Source organism: Gordionus sp. m RMFG-2023, chromosome 1, assembly GCF_954871325.1.
Source record: "Gordionus sp. m RMFG-2023 chromosome 1, tfGorSpeb1-WG-v2, whole genome shotgun sequence".
Lineage (NCBI taxonomy): Eukaryota > Metazoa > Nematomorpha > Gordioida > Chordodea > Parachordodidae > Gordionus > Gordionus sp. m RMFG-2023.
Genome location: NC_088775.1, coordinates 84426632 through 84446728, shown reverse-complemented (window position 1 = coordinate 84446728; position 20097 = coordinate 84426632). Strand labels below are relative to the sequence as shown.

The 20097-nt window shown below is 27.4% G+C and overlaps 1 protein-coding gene across 3 annotated transcripts in view; it reads left to right on the top strand.

Annotated features, from left to right (window-relative positions):
* Window positions 1–12870, top strand: part of LOC135931012 (uncharacterized) — a 28386-nt gene extending 15516 nt beyond the window's left edge. Inside the window, exons 12-24 of one of the 3 annotated variants that reach the window (XM_065467859.1) lie at window positions 636–797; window positions 3525–3593; window positions 4351–4441; window positions 5425–5563; window positions 5868–5969; window positions 6243–6303; window positions 7134–7169; window positions 8005–8072; window positions 9034–9068; window positions 9190–9453; window positions 10652–10723; window positions 10847–11125; window positions 12347–12870. In XM_065467859.1, the coding sequence (XP_065323931.1) occupies window positions 636–797; window positions 3525–3593; window positions 4351–4441; window positions 5425–5563; window positions 5868–5969; window positions 6243–6303; window positions 7134–7169; window positions 8005–8072; window positions 9034–9068; window positions 9190–9453; window positions 10652–10723; window positions 10847–11125; window positions 12347–12462 (1494 nt within the window). In that variant the 3' untranslated portion in view covers window positions 12463–12870. Of the gene's footprint in view, window positions 1–635; window positions 798–3524; window positions 3594–4350; window positions 4442–5424; window positions 5564–5867; window positions 5970–6242; window positions 6304–7133; window positions 7170–8004; window positions 8073–9033; window positions 9069–9189; window positions 9454–10651; window positions 10724–10843; window positions 11126–12346 lie in introns of those variants that run through there. The other 2 variants (XM_065467858.1, XR_010572908.1) reach the window with 2 other exon arrangements.
* The last annotated feature ends 7227 nt before the right edge of the window (window positions 12871–20097 follow it).

Here is a 20097-nt window from a genome sequence, read left to right as displayed (position 1 = left end):
TTTTCACTCTTAGAGGGGTTGTAGATTAAAATTCCACTTCAATTTGAGCATACGCATTTAATTGATAATTTGAGTACACATTTAAACCCTCATCTTTAATTTAAGGCTTAAAGACTTACGATCTTTAAATTTTAACGCATTTCAATTTCTTTGTTTATATATCCAGGAAAAAATTTAATTTACCCAAACCTTTTGCGAATATATATTAGGGCAAGAATAGATCTAAAATAGGGTATGCAAAACCCCTAGATTTAATTTTTTTTAGACAAATTACAAAAGTATAGTTTAAATTTTTATTGTACATTTAGAGACAATTTTTGGAGTTATTATGAAATCGACAACTAAAAATTAACTTATTTGGGTATATGTTTTAAATATTTGTTCATATTGAAGGTATTAGATATATATGTTAGCGGCAATGTGTTATTTTTAAAACTTTAAATCGTTTTTTGAGCGCGTTTTATTAAATTTGACGCTAGCTCACCATATACTACACTAAATTAACATTTTATCAAAATAATGGAAAATTTCTGAATCACCTTTCATTAAAATAAGGGCAAATTCCTGATGCACCCATCATCAAATAAAGGAAAAATCGGATAGATATAGAATATTATTTATGCAAAAAAAACAAGATCACCTCTGTGAAATCCCAATTCGATCAAATAACGCGATGTTTAGAAACCAAAAATACCGAAATCGAGATTTTAAGAGGCGAAAAGGAGGACCTAAAGCTGAAAGCTATCCACGATTCAGAAAAAGTCGAAGCGATGGAGAAAGTGTTGCAAAAATTAAAGGTAAATCTCGTATTAAATCTTTATGTTAGTAGCGTCAGAACCCGACTTGTTTTTTGACGGCTTCCAACAAGATATTCATAGTGATTTTTTTAATAAGGTAAATATTTAATCGTTTTTTTATTATTTATTTTATTAAAAATAAATAGCTCTCGTTGATAACTACATTTATTTAATTAATTCTAAATGTAATAATAATTCATTACAAATATTCCTTTATATAAAAATCAAATGGCACATCATGAATTATAATGGAAAATTTATGATTTTCGATGTAAGAAGTTATGGAAGCCTGATTGATAAAGGAGAATTAAAAACTTCTTATTATCTATAAAAAAGCTAAAAACGGAGAACTCCTATTCCAATTCCCAACAACCTCTAACATTGTAGCATCAACAGGCAAAAATTTTAACTACTGTCTTTCTAGGGCTAAACAGTTGTATAGTGTGGTTTTGGACACGTTACTACAAAAGGAGAATTTTTTTGAAGGAAGTTTTCATGTTTTTGAGGATGTTATATAATTCACAAAACATTATTTTGGATAAGTTATAAAGGTAAATATTTAGTAGTCAATTATTGAACCAGCAAAGTATTATAAATAAATACTACGAATCGATATAAAAATACAATATGTTTTCTCATTATTTTAATAATCTCAATTGATATATTGCCATGGCAAATTATTGCATAATATCAATAATAAACTTTTAATAAGTTTAATATATATATTTTTTTTAAAATGGATAGCATACTTATTTAATTATTCTTATTTTATCTTAATCCACATTTTATTTAATTTTATTTATCATTAATAATGAATTATAAAATTAATTTATTTTTTAATAAGTTGACCCTTATAAAAAAATTTGCATTAGGTCCATATCGATTTTATCTCTATGCTCAAATGATGGAGCCAATAGTTCTTCATCTATATATTTAGCAAAAAACAGAAGTTTCTGATATTTTTTAAAATAATTCTTCAAAATTTTATTCTTCTTTTTTATGGGATTTTGATTGTTTATAAATTTTTCTTCATTTGATAAGTCGTTTGGCCCATCAATAATAATTAGTTTGGGTGTTAGTGTTATATTCGAATTTCATGAAGTATTAAGATTTGATTTTTGGGGTGCGTGGCATTGAATGAACTGATTAAAAAGTATGATGCATCATATAATGGCCATGAAGGTATATAGGCTAACCCTGCTGACCTACTTGGTATCTAACTTTTTAAGTTGATAGTTTTTTAAATTATTCCGCTTATTTTTCAAATGGTCACTAAAAAAATATGTGAATTTAGGTAAAGAATAATCAGATTGTTGCTCTATTATTGATAGTGCTATTCCAAAAGTCAAGCAAGGATATCATGAATAAATATCTATACATGAAAGATTGTAAATAGAGGCAAGCAAAACATCCTCTGCTTTTGAAAAAAAAATATAGATGGAAAGCTACTGGCACTTCCACCTGAGCGTTGAGACAAGATAAAATAAACTTAATGCAGACAGTTTATTCTATATTCATTATTAATGATAAAAAATTTATATATTTTATTATAAATATTATATTTCATATTATTAAAAAAATGTTGATTATGATAAAGAAAAAATTTAATATGTTTATTATAAATATTAGTGTTATTTAATAATGTTATTTTGCCATAGAAGTATATCAATTGTAATTTAAAATAATAAGAAAACATATTTCTTACATTTTTATTTGTAGTATTTTTAATACTTTGTTGCTGGTTCCATAATTTGAGCACCCAAATTTCAAAGGCTAAAATTAGAAAATTTTTTCTTGTCTAAAATATTTACGTAAAAATCAACAGGATTTTATAACATCCTGAAAAACAGAAAGTCTCACTTCAATTTCCTTTAGTAAAATTCTCAATTTTTTGCAAATTAACCCATCAAAAAATTGCTTAAATTTTCCTTATCTAAAATAATTATGTTATGCGAAATGCAACAAGATTTTATAGTATCTTGAAAAACAGGAAGACTTACTTCAACTTCCTTCAGTAGCATTCTCCATGCCTGATTATCATCAGGTCTAATTAGAGATCTGCAAAACCCGGTCCGTTATTTAAATGTTTTTCCGGCTCATCTACGACCGATAAATTTGTTAAACCTAATTTACCAACCTGGCCTGTTAAAATTTTACGAAAAGTAAGGCCCAGCCTGGCTGGATCTTTTATTTTTTTTAGACAAAATTTTCGGTCAACGCATTTTTAATATTTAAGGCTCTTGAATATCTACTATATGGCTCTATTTCTACAAAAACCGTTTTATAAATCATGTTTGATACCCGTATTTTGTAATTCGATCATATCATAAAAATACTTGTTTAATTTTTCCTCTTTGGTCAATTTACTATTTTATTTATAGATTTATAAGTATTATTGTTTAGGCAGCTCTTAAAATATAAAGCGATTAGCATATATTGTAATTTATTTTCCAATAGTATTAATCGAAACATTACCTTTAAATTTAAAAAAATAATATATATATCATAATTTTGCCAAGTTGGCTCTATTAAAATTTTACGGAAAAATCAAATATCTGCCAAACACAGGCCTATTTTTAAAATCACTTTGAATGTCTCTTGCTAGAAGCTGTCAAATCAGCTGTTTTGACGTAAAGTCACATTCCTACGCTACCATGAATGCAACCGGATGCCGCTTTCGCAAAGAGTATTTATGTTTCGGTGCCTAAAACTTTTGAAAATATACAGGAATCTGCCAATGTTAATCAAGAAATCAAGGGTTCAATATCGCAAATGGATCAGGCAACCCTGATTAAGGTAAAATATATCATCAATTCCTTTTTATTCAAGAAAGCGATTTTTAAAAATTCTATCTTAATATTCATCTTATCAGCTAGGTTGTCGGAGCATATAGTTCTCTCTCTAACTTTCAAATTTTGCATTTTTTCGATAATTCATCTTAAGCACATATTTAACAAGTTCTCTCTAATATTTATTAATGAATGAAATTTATGAATAAATAATACTAAATTTTTATTCTCTTATGAATAAAAGAGAAATAAAGATTCACAAATGTTTTTTTTAAAAATAAAAATGACGGTTTTTCAAAATAATATTCATTATCAATATTCATTTATTAGAATAATAATTTTTTTTATTCTTAGTTTTTAATTTATTCCTTGGCGTATGTTTAGATTTATTTCGCCATTTTTATTTGTAATAAATTTAAACTTTGCCTAAGTAATTAGTATCTTTGGCATTGGATGATTATAATTGAACCTTGGTGAATTAAAATAAAAGCGAAAGTGAAACAAAGAAAATAATTTAGTTAATATTTTTTAAAAAAAGGCACCCAATCTTACAGCCCGTATATAATTTTAAAAATGGAGAACAGAGCTCCTACCTCCCTTTAATTCGACCAGACGCCACATGTGCTTGCACAAATTGGGGAGGGGGGGGGTACATAAAATAGAAAGATTATTCCTCCATATTATTCTCTTTTTTTGATGAATTTATCAACTTGATGATTTAATATAATAATTATTATTATTTTACTCTTTGTACTCTTATAAAGCACATGAAGGAAGCTAAAGATCTGAATCAGGAATTACAAGATTTGAAAGCGAAAGTCATTGTACTCGATCAAGAAAAATGGGAATTAAAAAGTTTATAAATTTCTTTTTTTCATTTATGGGTGGGTCCAGCTGGTCTACTATACTGCTATATAACTTCTACTAAACAGTCTAAAAAGTAAGAGAAAAACAACAAAAACAAAATAAGGAATAATGATGCTACCAAACACTTATAACAAACATAATAGGGTATCCTAGTTCTAAAACTGTTTGGTTTAGGCTAAAGTCGAAAACCTGGACACACCCATATTTTATTTATCACAAAAATTTATAGACAAAATAATTATTGAAATTTGACGTAACATTTTAAAGGAAGTAAGTTTAAGGTAAAAAAAAAATTTAAATTCCTTATTTTGAGCAATTGTGCCTTTCTTCCCTCACCACAGCTCGCACTCTACAATTATATAATCATCAAAATAATATAATATACATTGGAGATTTGCAAAAGTAGGCTAGGTAAGTTTAAGCCCGAGTTCTGCCATCTATGAGCAAAATCTCCGAGCTTACATAATATTGTTTTTTTACAAAAATCTTAAATGGTCCGTTTTTATAAATCGACCCGAATCGGGATTTATAACAACCCTATCTAAGAAAATCAGGTCTAATACTTTCTTTAAAAAAATTGGTCAAGTTTAAATTTTGAAATGAAATAGCTATATTTTAAAAATTTTTGCAAAAAAAGTAAGGAGCTAATATTTTTTTTCTTGCCGAATGATAAAAAAAACTCGATTATATTCGATATAAAAAATGTAAAACATTATTGAAAAAAAATATAATAAATTTCTTTATATTTATAAATAAATTCGGCCGGGCTGGGTGGACAAGTAAAATTTTTTTTGAAAAAAAAAATTCTGGTCAGGACTGGCTTGAAAAATTAAAAAATGCAGTAATTTATATTACTCTAAAATCCTTAAAAAAAATTGGAATTTACTATGATATATAGCTATTCTTTGTCACGTTCATCATTTTTTTTTATAATCTTTATCGGTAATATTATTAAAAATATTTTCTCGCAGATCAAATAACTGCTAATGAATGGGAGACGAATACCGACTCTAAACGCGTAAAGGATCTGGAGACCTCCAACAAAGAAATGGAGGAAAAGCTGTCTTTCATATCAAAATATTTCGAAGACAAGGAATGCAAATTGCAAAAGTATCCGTTATTCTTCTCGACAACACACAATTTTTATTATATTCCACCTTCCCCCCCCCCAACATTCTTTTATTAAATATTGAAAATTCTTCTGCCTGGATAGGGCCTGACGGAAATTGATTGCTTTTTTACAAGCTCCAGTAAGACTTGTAAATAGCATATTGTTATAGCTTTCTGGGGAAAAAAAGATCTTATTTTTCAGATCACCAGGCGTCCCTTAAAAAAATAGCTTTCTCTGAAACTTAAATATTGATTTAAGTCGTAGACCGATCTTAATAATTAATCACGTGCATTTATTTATTAGGAGTATTACGCAATTAACTATCGAGCGAGACAAATTGGTCCAAAATTTTAAGGAATCGGAGAAGAAATATGACCAAGTCAATAAAAAGGCCGACGTCTACTTGTAATTTAAATTATTATTTATTTATTTTTAAAAAACGCATTTTGTTTAACCACTAGGTCATGAACTTATGACAACATTTTTATATTTTCCAAAAGCGATAAGAAGGAAAGGATTGGTGAATATAATAACTGAATCCCTTCGATTTTAATATTGCCTATTATTAGTTTTGCCTAACATATTTGAAGGAACGAAATAAATAAAGATAATATTAATTAATTTAAAACAAATAAATTCATTCAAAACAATTATATATTTATAAAATAATGTTCCAAGGGAAAATTTGGATTATTCGAAGAAGGAGCACAATGACCAGCTCAGGGAATTGAAACAAAAAGTATAATAATAATTGTCTTAAATTTATTATTTATTTTATTTTTTTTTAAATAATCGAAGATGTCATCATTTTACTTTACCATCTCTACTCAGTTTGGCAACAACCTGATTAATTTTTAATATATGTTACATTTTATTTTCCCCGTGTATCAAAAAAAAAGAGTAAACTGTAAAATTTCCCATTTTTGAAAGTTAAAAACAATTGATAATACATTACTGTACCAATATTTGATTTTCCATTGGTTGATATTAGTATTGGTAGCCATAATATTTTGGTCTCGTTACGCATGTGTAATGTTGTTGAAAACCTCTATTTAGACGTTTTTTACAAAAAAACAACTAATCTATTATTATAGCTAAAAAAATATTACCCAAACCTCGAGATTTCACATATAAATGACATAAAGGTATGACCCCCTTGACCGAATCTTGAGAGGTATTTTTTTATATATAAAATCTTGATTCCACCATTATTTATTTTTTGTATTACTCTATTTTCTACAATAATTCATATTTTAAAAAAATATTTAATTACATCATTTTCGCTTATAAACGTTTAAAAAATAGCTCATTTCCAGCATTTTATTGTAATCACCCTATTCTTTCTTGATCCTCGAGGTAGAATTGTTAATTCATCCTATGTTATATCAGACTTGATTTTTACGATTTCCATTTTTATAATATTGTGTCCATAGCGTTTGATTTGAAAATTGAAATAAATAAAATATTTATCATTTTTATACAATCTTATGGGCTATTTAACTTTCATTTTTTTTTGTATAACAAAATATTATTACTAAATAATATTGTTTTTTTTTTAAAAAAACTTAGAATATCGAGTTAGAAGATGCTGCGAATAAACACAAAGTAATTTATTATTTTTATTAATCAGAACATGCTTATTTGATATTGTTTTTCTATTATAAAAAGTATTTTTTAACCGTTGGAAATAATTATTGTGCTTGCCTGTTTTTAATACCCAATTTTTGAAAATATCATATTAATATACCAGTGTTCACTTAACTTTGACAAAACTCCAGTACAGATCTGAAAAAAATCCGATAGATTCAATCCGAGAATTTTTTTTAAAGATCTGAGTCGTATCCTGTCAATTTTTTAAAATATTTATTAGACTATTTGAATGTAAGGTATTTTTAACGAAATCGGTAAAATTATAAAACGCTGAAGGAAAATAATGTAACTGTTATAACTCTTGGTTATACGATTAAATTTAAGATAAAAATAATTGGGCAGAAGATTGATATTGAATTCCCTTCCCCATCTATGATTAAATTTGGACATCCATTTTATGATATTAATATTTGGTGATAAATTTAAAATTGATCAGTTGCGCCTAAGCTTATTTTGTATCTCATTCGAAATCTACCTTAACCGAAATGGACTATTAAGATTTAATACGAGTTTTCGTTCTGGGCCAGATAGATATCTCTTATTTTATTTTTTATTAACCCTAATGCATTTTGATTGATAATATTTTTCTGATTTTCTATTTTTGAATAAATTAAGATAAATTATTTTTTTTGCTTGTAAATATTAGTTCATTTTTTTAAAATATATTTTACTCATAATTATACAAATTATTTTAAGCCCGCCTTCGGGCCAACTTACTGGGCTCTAATTTGCCAAATCGCGATTAGCGGTGATTTATAAAAGTTTGTTATAAAAAATTTTTTCGATTTAGATGACGGCTCATTCATTCGAGAGAAGAGCCAACAACTTGCAGATCGAAAACCGTAGCCTTAGGCAAATGTAAGTGTTTATAAAAAGGTTTTTAAACAAAATAATCATTCAAAATTCAAGTATTAATGGGTCTGATTTCCCTATAAGCATTCATGAGTATGAAAATGAAAGTAAGACTAAGATTGGATTGAATTCCCATTTTCCCTTGATCCACCATCTCACATCTCAGCATAAAATTGGTTTCTTTCAGGCCGATTTATCTCCTCTAAAACCTTATGAACGCTTAAATGAGTTTATTTAGAATTTGCAAATATTTTTTATTTAATAAATTTTATAAATTGATTAATGATTTTTTTTTATGAATGTTAAAATTGACATTATCCTATTTTTTTCGATTCTAAACTAAATTTCCAACCAAACATAGATGAGTAGTTTATAGATTTATATTTGTAGTTTTCACAATTTGAAGATAAACTTGAAGGAGATTTTAAAGTAGCTTTTAATCTTAATATATAAAGGTGGGAATTTAAATTATTAAAAGGTTTATAGCATTTTCTAAAAAAAATTTTAAATAAATAAAATATATAACTTTTTTCCGTTATTTAATAGAAAGAGAATTATAAAAAATAATCTTTGCAGGTGATACCCCTTTTCGCCCTTATTTTTTATATCGATCAGTGTTTTAATATAATCTTAAGTTATTTAATATATTTAAAGTTGATTATATTTATTCATATTTTATAAAATGTATTTAATTAAAGTTACTTTCATAATTCATGCTTTAAAATTAATAACTTTATGCTATAACTATTTACTAATGTATTTCGCTACTACCTTACCCTGAATATCGTTAATAAGCTATTTTTCCCTTCCAGGAATAATGGGCCGGAATGATCTAAGTCCCGAAAAAGACATTTAAGAAGTTTCATCGGTGAAACCTATTTAAGGGCGTTTTTTTTATGGCGAGGGGGTGGGGGCTTAAATAACAAAATATAATTTTTCTTATTTAAAAAATATATATATTGACAAGGTTGAACGAGCTCGAAAGGAATCTGGAAAAATCAGGTTTCGATAGAGATATATAAACTATTCATTCGTTATAATAATTTATATACACTTGTAATACTGGTTTGATTTTTTTTATAATTAACCATGGAAGTTATAATTATATACGAACTTTTGTCAGACTTCAACCCCACGCTTCTCTCCACTATATCCGACCTCAAAAACAATCATCGATTCAAGGATTCGGATAAATTTGAAGATATAAATCATCTCAGTGATGCCGACAGTTACAGATCCAATAATCAGAAACCCCATCTGAAAAAGAATAAAAAGGCTACTACCACTAATTTTAACAAGCAACAACAAGTGGCTCCGATGTTTCCTTTCCTTCCTCCCCCGCCTTTCCTACCGCCTCCAGACCTATTCCTTAAAGCGCAATTTGAAAGTTTAAAATTATATTTAACGGAGAGGAGCATTATGTTTAGAAATATCCCAATATTTAATATTGGATCGATACCGATATTTAGCTATTTTGAATATAGGATCGAGTCTATATTTCTAAGAAAATCGACCCTTTTTGCTTATTTTATGATTCTATATATAATTATATAATACTTCTATTTTATACATAATTTGATAATAATTGATTAAAAAGGAACCAAAATTCAATTTTTGATGTTTAAAAGATAGAGTACCTAAAAATTTGATATTTTTTTGTTATATTATTTCCAACAAAGGATTCCAAAATATCTAATGAGTTACTTCAGCTTGCTAGGTTAGCTTATTTTTAAAATAAGCTAACTCAAGATTTTAGCCTAAAGTAAATTACACAAGCTTGGAAATTTTGCCCACAGATGACAGAAGTTTGAACTTTTATTGGTGTAATTATGAGGCTTATGTAATAATATTCTGATTAAAATCTTGATTTAGCTCTCAAAAGTTGGAAATCGAACCTAACAACAGTACATTCAGTCATAAACATTTACAAATTTTAAATGAGATGATTAACTTTTGAAAAACAAAATACACTTAATCTCTCACCTCATTCACAGTTAGCGTTAATTCGTGGTGGAGAATACAAAAATACGATATATTTTGTATAATTCGCCGCGAATTTGCGCTAACTATGTATAAGGGGTATTCATATTTGAAAATTAGTTGGGTTTTTTTTTAAATTAGAAAATGTTGATTCTTTTCTGAAAGATAGATGGTAAATAAAAATCAATCGGTTATTAGTAATATCGGTGAAAAATTGGTGAATTGGCACAGTTATATTTTTTTTGACCTTTTGCTACTAAAATCTCTAGACCCATACATCGGGCCTATTTTCTGCAGTACGGCCAAATCCTAAATAAATTTAGATTTTTTCTTGTTCACCAAGGCAATTCAATTTAAAAATGTCCGAGTCCCTCCGTCCTCTATTTTGTATGGGTCATTACTATCTGTGCCGCAGATTTATTATATATTATGACCGATTAATTTTTAGTATGTACCTCCCTACGCCACTAATTACTATATACAAGATTACTTGGCTAGTTTAATTATCACTATTTGAAATGGATCTATTATCTATTTCATTTGTTAACCATATTTTTTTTTCTAATATATTATATTGAAACTTTAAAAAAATATTTATTATTAAGATATGAATTCAAACTCATTTATGCCTGGCACTTTGTCTACCACGGCTATCCATGAATCGGATCATAACAACGGTATGTACATAGTTTTCTCTTATTGATTTTCAATGGTTTTTTATTTATGTTAAAGAATTAAAAGATAAGGGAGAATTAATTAAAGAAAATGTAATAATATTTAAATATTAAACACTACAGCAGATCACAATGGCAATGTGACCAAAAAGAAACGTAGTACCACCAAAAAATCCCTAATTTCTGAAAATCCCACTACCATATCTTCCAGCACATCGTCCTTACAGAGTGGTCAAAACCCCAACAACATGGCCCATCCTCCTATGTTCCCATTTCCATTTCCTCTTCCTTCATTTTGTAAGCCACCTCCCCAGATACAGGTAGACGATGCCAATGTAAACGGAGGAGGTAATGTCCGACGTCGTCGTAAAAAGAAGGATGATAAAAATTCTACGGTATTTGAAGGTATATTGTTAAATGGAAAAATTACATTACAGATTAACTTTTTATTTTTTTTAATGAACTAACCAGTTTAAAGCGGAATTTTCCAAAGTAGTATTAATTATATTATTATGAATTCTTTGCATGATCTGTTTTTACTATAAAAATAAGCCACTCATTTTAACCAGAGTTTGAAAAAAAATCTTCAAATTTTTTAAAAAAATATTGATTTCACCTGGAAAGATTTTTTTTACATGAAAATGACAAAAGTTTTTAGCATTTTAAGGTAAAATTTGATCAAAAATTGTTCTTCAAAAAGAAAGATTTATTTTTCAAACTCTTGTTCTCTTCTACATAGTCATTTTACTTAAACGAACAGCCCATATCTGCCACTTTATAATACATATTTTTCATATGGACTTATGCTACCTCACTTAAGCCTATGAAGATAATTATAGAAATGTAACTGCCTACCTGGAAACATTTAACTAATTGATTTTGCGTTTTAGAGACTACGATTATTATACCCATCATTTATAAAGCAAAAAAAAATTGTCTTTAAGCTATAGGTTGATTTCATATCAGAGACCTGCAATAGAACCCCACCCGGAAGTCCAAGTTATTTTAAAAATCCGTTCTGGGCCAATTTCAATTTTATTTTTTAAAAAATAATTATATAATTAAAAATTATATTTAAATTATATTTAAATTTTTCTTTAAAAGCAATTTACAAAAAATCTAGTCAAAATTATTAAATAACGAAAATTTTAACCAATTTTGGACAGTAAAATAATAAAAAAATCCCTGGCCGGGTTTGTGAATTTTCAAATCCGGATCCGAGAGACCTAGCCAGATATTCATTGAGCACTAAACTTAATTTTTTTTATCAAACCCAATGCCGAAGCAAAAAATTTGGCATATTTCCTTACAAAAAAATAATCAAATATATTTTTTTTATTGGAAACTTTAACTATTTAACTAAATTTATATAACGTATTTTTATCAGAGTTTTTTAAAAAAATTAATTTGATTTTTCTTTTTCCAAAATTTTGAGCAAGATTTATTTTGAAGATTTAAAAAATTTCATAATAAAAGATTTTTTATGCATAAGAATCACAATTTTTTAAGGTTGGAAGTTTAGACAAAATTTGTTGAGAATTCTCCAAAAAGATTTTTGATTTCTGAAGAGCATTTCTAACTCTGATTTTTATTATAATCCAAATTTTTTTTTTGAAATATATTTAGATTTTTCCAAAATAACCGCTCAGAGTTCTCCTATAAATAATTTGTCACCGACATCCTCTATCAATAATATTCCAAAACAATCCAAAGATCCGAACAATAAAGACAGATTAATCTAAAAGGGCACTCAAATTTTTTTTTACAAGTCATAAATGATTATATAATCGATATATACTTAAAGTAAAATAAAATAATAATAATATCTAATCATAAATTTATAATAATCCTTTATTATATTATTTCTACTCATGATGCTTTTATTTCCCACTGAATTACACTTTTTTTTAAAAAAAGATATTTTTTTTGTTATTGTGACATTAATGTGCATATCTGAGTATATTTATTATATTAGAATTCGTATTCAAGGTTCGATTATAAACGAATATTATTATTTTTTGTGTGTTTTTTAAAATACAAATTTTTTCTGAATTTTTCTTTTTTTTTTAAAAAAAATATATCTAAATCTATTTTATTTTTTTTAAAAAATATTTATTCATTTTAAAATCAATAGGATCCAGCCCGGGAAATTTGAATGCATTTTATATTATATTTATTTATAGAATATATATGAATAATATATTAATTGTTTTTTTTTAAATAAAATTATTTTTTATGTTTTATTCTTGTTGATTTCACTTGTAAATGTATTTACATCTTCACCTTCCTGATAAATTTAAAATGATATTTATGATACCTCTAAGATTGATAATGATGATACAAAATTTTTTTTTTATTTTCTTATAAGCTTTCCGATTGTGGAGGTTGGATTATAGATGAGTATAATATTCATAGTCCGATTGCTTGGGTTTAAAAAAAAAATTTTTTATGATCCAGGAAATAAAAAAATTCGTATGGTTTTTACTGACTTTGTTTTTATGTTCTAATAATTTACGAAATTTAAATATTCTAATATAAAATGAGTTTGATTTGGTTATTATATTGTTATTGTTTTTAGATAGTAACTATTTCTTTCTTATTATAGTTTATAAAATTTTTGAACATATGAGAACAAATTAATTAGACTAAAAATTATTATAATTTGTGAGTAATTTTAAAAACTATTTTCATTTATAAACTAGGTTAAGTATTTACTAATAAATATAAATGGTTTGAAATGGAAATATAAGTGAATACCTTGCACCCACTCGCGAAAGAATAGTATTTTGCATAAGCGCATCGGATTATACACAAAGAGCTATAGTGAAATGTTTAAAAAAGGAAACAATCTCAGGATCTAGCCATGAATAAAATTGTTCCATGGGTGCAAGGTCTATCTTCATGGCTACTATTGTTTTAACAGAATTAACATTTTCCATTAATACGAGGTGTGTGTGGTCTACACATACCGTCTTTTTTGCTGATATGGTAGCATCAAGTTTTGCAATCAATCGATTAAAGGTTGCGATAGACCATCTCCTGTTAGGAAATTTTTTCTGGCTCCGTAATCTTTTTCTCGTCTCAAAATTTTAATCATACGCAAGTCACCTTTACTTAAGACCATTTTTTATAAAAATTATCTTTTGCTTAATTGTAAAGTTACTTTAAATGTGTAAATAAATTAATGGCGAGCTACCGCGATTGCTATTTCTTTTTAAAAGTAAGCACGCTACTTTAACAACATTGGAAAATAGATGCCGCCGGGAAAATATTTTTAAAATCCCAAAAATCTTAAAAAAATTGACTAAACTGAGAATTGACATCATAACTCAAAAAATAATGATGGAAACTTAATTGTTTTTCATTTTATGATTATATCAGTTTGTACCAAATAAATTAATCTAAAGTAAAGATTATGCTACTATAATTCATATTTTTTAAATTAAAAACTAAATTATTAATCTATTACGCCATCTAATGTAAATATATTTATGATTTTTAAAATTTATTATGGATTTTTTATTTTCTATGTAACATATCTGTTCTATACATATTTTAAATTTATGGACTACAATTTCTTCTAGGGATGTACCGATATTTTTATCGGATCGGGCCGATAATTCACCCATTTTAAAATATTGGTTATCGGTGAATATTATAAATTTTCCTATCCGATCCGATATAAAATGGCGTCTTTAACAAAATATAAATTTTAAAAAAAATTATGTCTAAAATTATTTATTTTTATAAATAAAATCGAAGTCCATTTTTATGTATATTTTTTTAATAATAATAATTAATTTATAAATATTCTGCCATATTGTTATTTTTTTTTACAAATCCTATTTATAAAAGTGTGCGATAATCTCTTCGGAATCAGTTTTTAATGAAGCTGGTGGTATTGACAGTTACAATCGCCGCAGGCTAACCTCTGATAATTTGAAATTTTGGTATTTCTAAAAAGAAATCTTTGATATATTAATGAGTATTTTAAATAATTATTTCAAATTTCATATATATTTGTTTATTACTTATTTATGTATATAGATTAATATATTAATTATTATATAAAAGTGATTTAACAATAAAAATATTTTATATACTTTTAGAATTGCAATTGAATTGATTATAAACTATAACTGATCATTATAATATATTTAAATGACATAAGTTATGGTATAGTTAAATTATAGATGTTATACTAATAAAAAGTATATTAAAAATTAAAACCATTGGTATCTATACATAATACAAAATTAGATATGATATCGGATAGGTAATCGGCCGATATCAATTTAATATCAGGAATATCGGATCGGCCTCCAAAAAATGGTATCGGTACACCCCTAATTTAGATAAAATTAATTTTGGATAAATTTGATTTACATAATAAAAACATTTTATTTATATTTTTAAAATAAAATTGATAGTCTATAAAATATAAATTTTACATGTCAATTCTCAGTTTACCTGTGCATTCTCAGTTTACCTGTCAATTCTCAGTTTAATTACACCGCTTAATTGTTATATATATAATTTTATTTTTTATTTATAAGGCTGAGAAAAAAATAGTTAACAAAATATTTATAGAACAAAAAAATAAAATATTGATAAGAATTAAATAAAAGCTCTGGAATATTTTTATAATAAACGAAATATAATAATATAAAAATGTAATATATTTCTAAAAAAAGAAGTAAAATATGTAAATTATTGTTGATAATGTAGGTCTACTGCTGATAGTGAGCTTGATGCAAATCGTTGCGCGCCGCTCAAAATCGATAGCATTTGACTAAATCTCTCATCTGCCACAAAAGGTTTGGTCTAAAAATTGAAACATAGGAGTGAGACAAAGAAAATAAATTTTCTTTTTATATTGCTAAAATAAACTAATATCGTAAAATATGAATATCGGTAATTGTATAAAAATTTACTTCTGTTTCGGTTTTTAACATACTTGCATTTTGGTCAAACATATTAGAATCGTAAATTACCGAAACAGAAAAAGAAGTAGAATTAGAATGAATAAATGTGTTTAAATTAAATTGCTAAATGATATATAATGAATATTATAAGAAATTATCAAACGTTTACCTTTAAATCGGTTTTGAACATTAAGAAAGAAAAGGATTTAATTGTGATTAAGGTTAAATTTCCATCAAGTTTAGCTTAACATTTTTCTCATTAATGGTGAACATTTGCGCAGATATTCATGAATCTCACTTAATTTTATTTCTAATAATTTCCTTTCTACAGACATCATTAAAAAGGCTTCTAAATAATTCTGTCCAATATTTGCTAGCAGTCTATTTTTAATTTGCTAAAGGTTTGTTCACAATTTACTTGTGAAAAAGATAAAGTGAGTAGATATTCATATATTATATATAAATTTGTATATGCATTTTGTATCGACATAACATCTCATATACACTTACCAAATTTGGTTAAAAAATCTCCATTGCAACTTTCTTTCATAGAATCTTAAAATTCTTCACTTTCACTGTCTGACGTGTAATCACTATGATAGATGAAATTTTCTGTACTCTTCTTAAAGCCAATGAGTAAATTGCTATATATACTAGAGAATGAAATTAGTTCTTCTCGCAGTTTGTCCCTATCTACCTTTGCTAACGAAGAGATTCTTTTCAAAGCCTCTTTAGTTATATCTTCCCTATTAATTTCATCAAAACTTCTAGGATAGAAATATTGAGCATCAGTTATTAAATGTTGATTTTCGAAAATCTTTCAGTAAAACTAGTTACCATCTGGTCAATGATATTGCGAAACACTTCAATTCTGTAAATTTGAAGAGTCATTTGGACGTTTATCTAAGCATTTATCAAAACACATTTTCTTTTTACCACAAATTCTACGTTATGTTATTAAACAGCCAAATCTTTATCGATCGATAATGCCATATTTGTAGCTTTCGTATGTATTGAGAGGAAATTTATAGAATTTAAAGAAAATTTAATCTTAAACCATTTTCCAGGCAGTCAAAATGTCTACATTTATTTCAAAATCAAAAAAATTTGTGCCGTTAGGTGGGTTTTGAATTTGCATATATATATAATGTAAGACACTTATTGTAGTAGATATTAGCGCATCTTTTTTATTAAACTTCTAAAAAACTGCTTTCTCCCGTGCCCACCATCTTGTTTCCCCAATTTTTTGAAGCCTTTTTAATTTTTTTGAACCAATAAGAGGGTTATTCACACTTGCAAACGTCCAAACTTCCATTCTTTTATAAGATTTATTAAAAAATGTGGAAAGCCTATTTAGTAATCCAAATAGATTTTCCGCCTCGAGATTACCACATGTGTCACAAACACAAAAGTTAAGAATGTGGCTATAACAACAAATATATCTACTGTCTGGAACTTTTTGCTTAATTTAAGCTTGCAAGCCAACAAATTTACTTCTTATGATAGCTGCACCATCAAAAGATTCTCCAATTATATTATTTAATTGTAGCCCTTGTTTGAAAAAACAAGAACTTAATAAATCAAAACGGATTATATTTTTGTATATGTGATATATGTGGACTTTTTATGCTATGAATTACAATGTCAGGTAGCGTTGTTTTCCCTTTTTTGGAGCGTAAAGGAGTGTCTAAAGCAATGACATAGCTGCGAGGTGGGGGAAGGTTCGGGTTTGGACCCCCCCCCCCAGAGCAATTTTTTTTAGATTATACGTTCAAAAGACTCAAAAGTGACTTTATATCAAATAAATACCAATTGTGATCTTAAATTAAATGTATGGTACCTGGACGATGGCACACTAGTAGGCCCTTAGAACGAAATCATAAAAATTCCATCAATTATAAATCGCTTAGCTTTTATTATAATAGGACTCTCACTAAACCCTCATAAGTGTGAATTTTATTCCCCTTCTGAATCGAACTGCCCACCCGAAAATTTTATTTTAGTGGACAAAGCCAACTTTACCCATTTAGGTTCACCTATTAGAGGGGGAAAAGCTATATTTCATTTTAGAGATGAATTCTTTGCAAAATTTAATAGAATGAAAAATATTCTAAAATATTTACCCGCTCACCAGGCTTTCTATTTACTAAAAATTTTTTTTATTCATTCCAAAAATTTTACACGTCTTTCGTTCATCTACAATTTTCACATCTTCTGAGGTATTATTGGACCTCGAAGTCCACTTAAAAATACTCTCGAATCCATAGTAAATATCAAATTTTTATCATCCTCCTGGATGCAAGCCGCTCTTCCACTAAAGCTAGGCGGTATAGGCATATAATCCCCCATATCCCTAAGCATTTCAGCTTTTCTATCCTCAGTGGCTAAATTTCGACACACACTGGGAGACTTGTATATCGACCCAGATCGAACGGCAGCACAAGAGCTCTGGAGCAAAAATGCCCCAAATCGCTCATATCCAAATTCATTAAAGCAAAGAGACTGGAACTTTCCATTGATACAGCATTGCGTTGATTACTTACACTTCAAAGCTGTTCAAATAATATCTTCATCGCTCTTTCTCCACCAAAACCCTAACCCAATTATACCTAATGACAATAATATGACCCCTCTGCCAGATCCAATAATTCCAACATCACCTATAGGCCATCTTATATATGAATGGTTAGAAACTGTACCTAGTTCTAATCTAGGCTTGTCATTAACCAACGAAGAACTCAGAATATCAATAGGCCTTCGCTTAGGATGTGAAATCGTAACACCTACATCATGCGTTCTATGTGAAACCCACATCGATAGTCTTGGACACCACCCCCTTCACTGTCGTTTCTCAAAGGGCAGATTACCCAGACACCATGCTATCAATTCAATCATCAACAGAACCTTAAAATCCTCAAATATTCCCTTCACCCTAGAACCATCCGGCCTCAGCCCCGACAATCAAACCAGACCAGATGGTATGACGCTAGTCCCTTGGAACCAAGGTCTACCTTTCGTCTGGGATTATACTTGCGTGGATCATTTTGCCAGATCTTTTTCTTCCAACTCTATCACGAAAGCCGAAAACACAAAAACAAACAAATATAGCAACCTTAATAATGTTTTGTTTGTTCCGGTAGTCTCAGATACCTATGGATCATTTGGACCCCAAGCCCTAAAATTATTCAAAACAATAGGGCAAAGGTTACGCTTAATCACAGATGACCCAAAACAAGGCTTCTACCTTCGACAGAGAATATCAACTGAAATCTGTCGGTCTAATTGCATATCCATACATGGGTCTATAAGCCCCGTTGATCATACCTAATTAAATATTTAATTATTATTTTATTTAATATAGTTTTTATATGAATTTTATTTTACAAATAGTTTACATGTTATTTTAAATATATATAATTTTTAAAAAATAAAGATAATAGGTATGCTAAAAAAAAAAAATACTTGATTTCTATAAAAGTATAATAAATTGAAACGTATATCTATAAAAGTTATGTCGAAATATGTTATATTAATTAAAATTAGTGTTGTTAATGGCTCATTTTAAGCTGATATGGCTACCTCAATATATTAGTCATAAAATTATGCCAGCCTGAAAATTTTGCTCATGGATGTTACAAAGGTTTAGAGCTTGAGCAATAATTTTTTGGCTAAAATATTGAGTCAGCTGTTTAAAAAAATCGGCTCAAATCGAGCCGTTTAACAACACTAATTAACAATTATTCTAGGACTTTTGTATTATAAGAAAAACAAATATGATTTTTAAGATAAACCCGGCCGAAGGCCGGGCAAGTTTCCCAGGCTTTTATCTGTATGGACCCCCTCTAAGGAAAATTCCTAGCTACGCCACTGGTCTAAAGAAGTTTCAAGAAATGAAGATTTTTTTGATAAGTTTATAGTTGTTATATTGAAAAAAGACAACTTTTGTTGTTTTGGATTTTTACCAGCTATCTTAAGTTTTTTGCAAGATTTATCATGAAGATTTTCTGCTCCACTTTTGTATTTTCTTTTTTTTACTATAAAATATCTATCAAGGTTATATATATTTTTTCTTTATATTTAATCTATTTCAGATAAAATGTTGATGTTATGCTTGAATGATAAGATCATTAATAATCAATATTTTAAGTAAAGATTCCACTCTAGTCCAGAAAAATCCTTAAACATTTACATTAGATTATGTTTGTTAAATAAATATGGCTCATTTTATTTGGAATAGGGGGGGGGGGGGGTATAAATTTTCTTAATACTTATACTTAGTTCTGGGTTAGTAGTTAATTTCATTTTAACTTAAGGTAAATAAATAAAATTATATGAATATGAATATTAAAAAATCATAAATTATTTTTATGGGGTTTGGTTTAACTTGTGTTGTTTATTATTTTCATTTTGGTCCATTTTCAATAATAATAATGTACTATATAAACATAAACT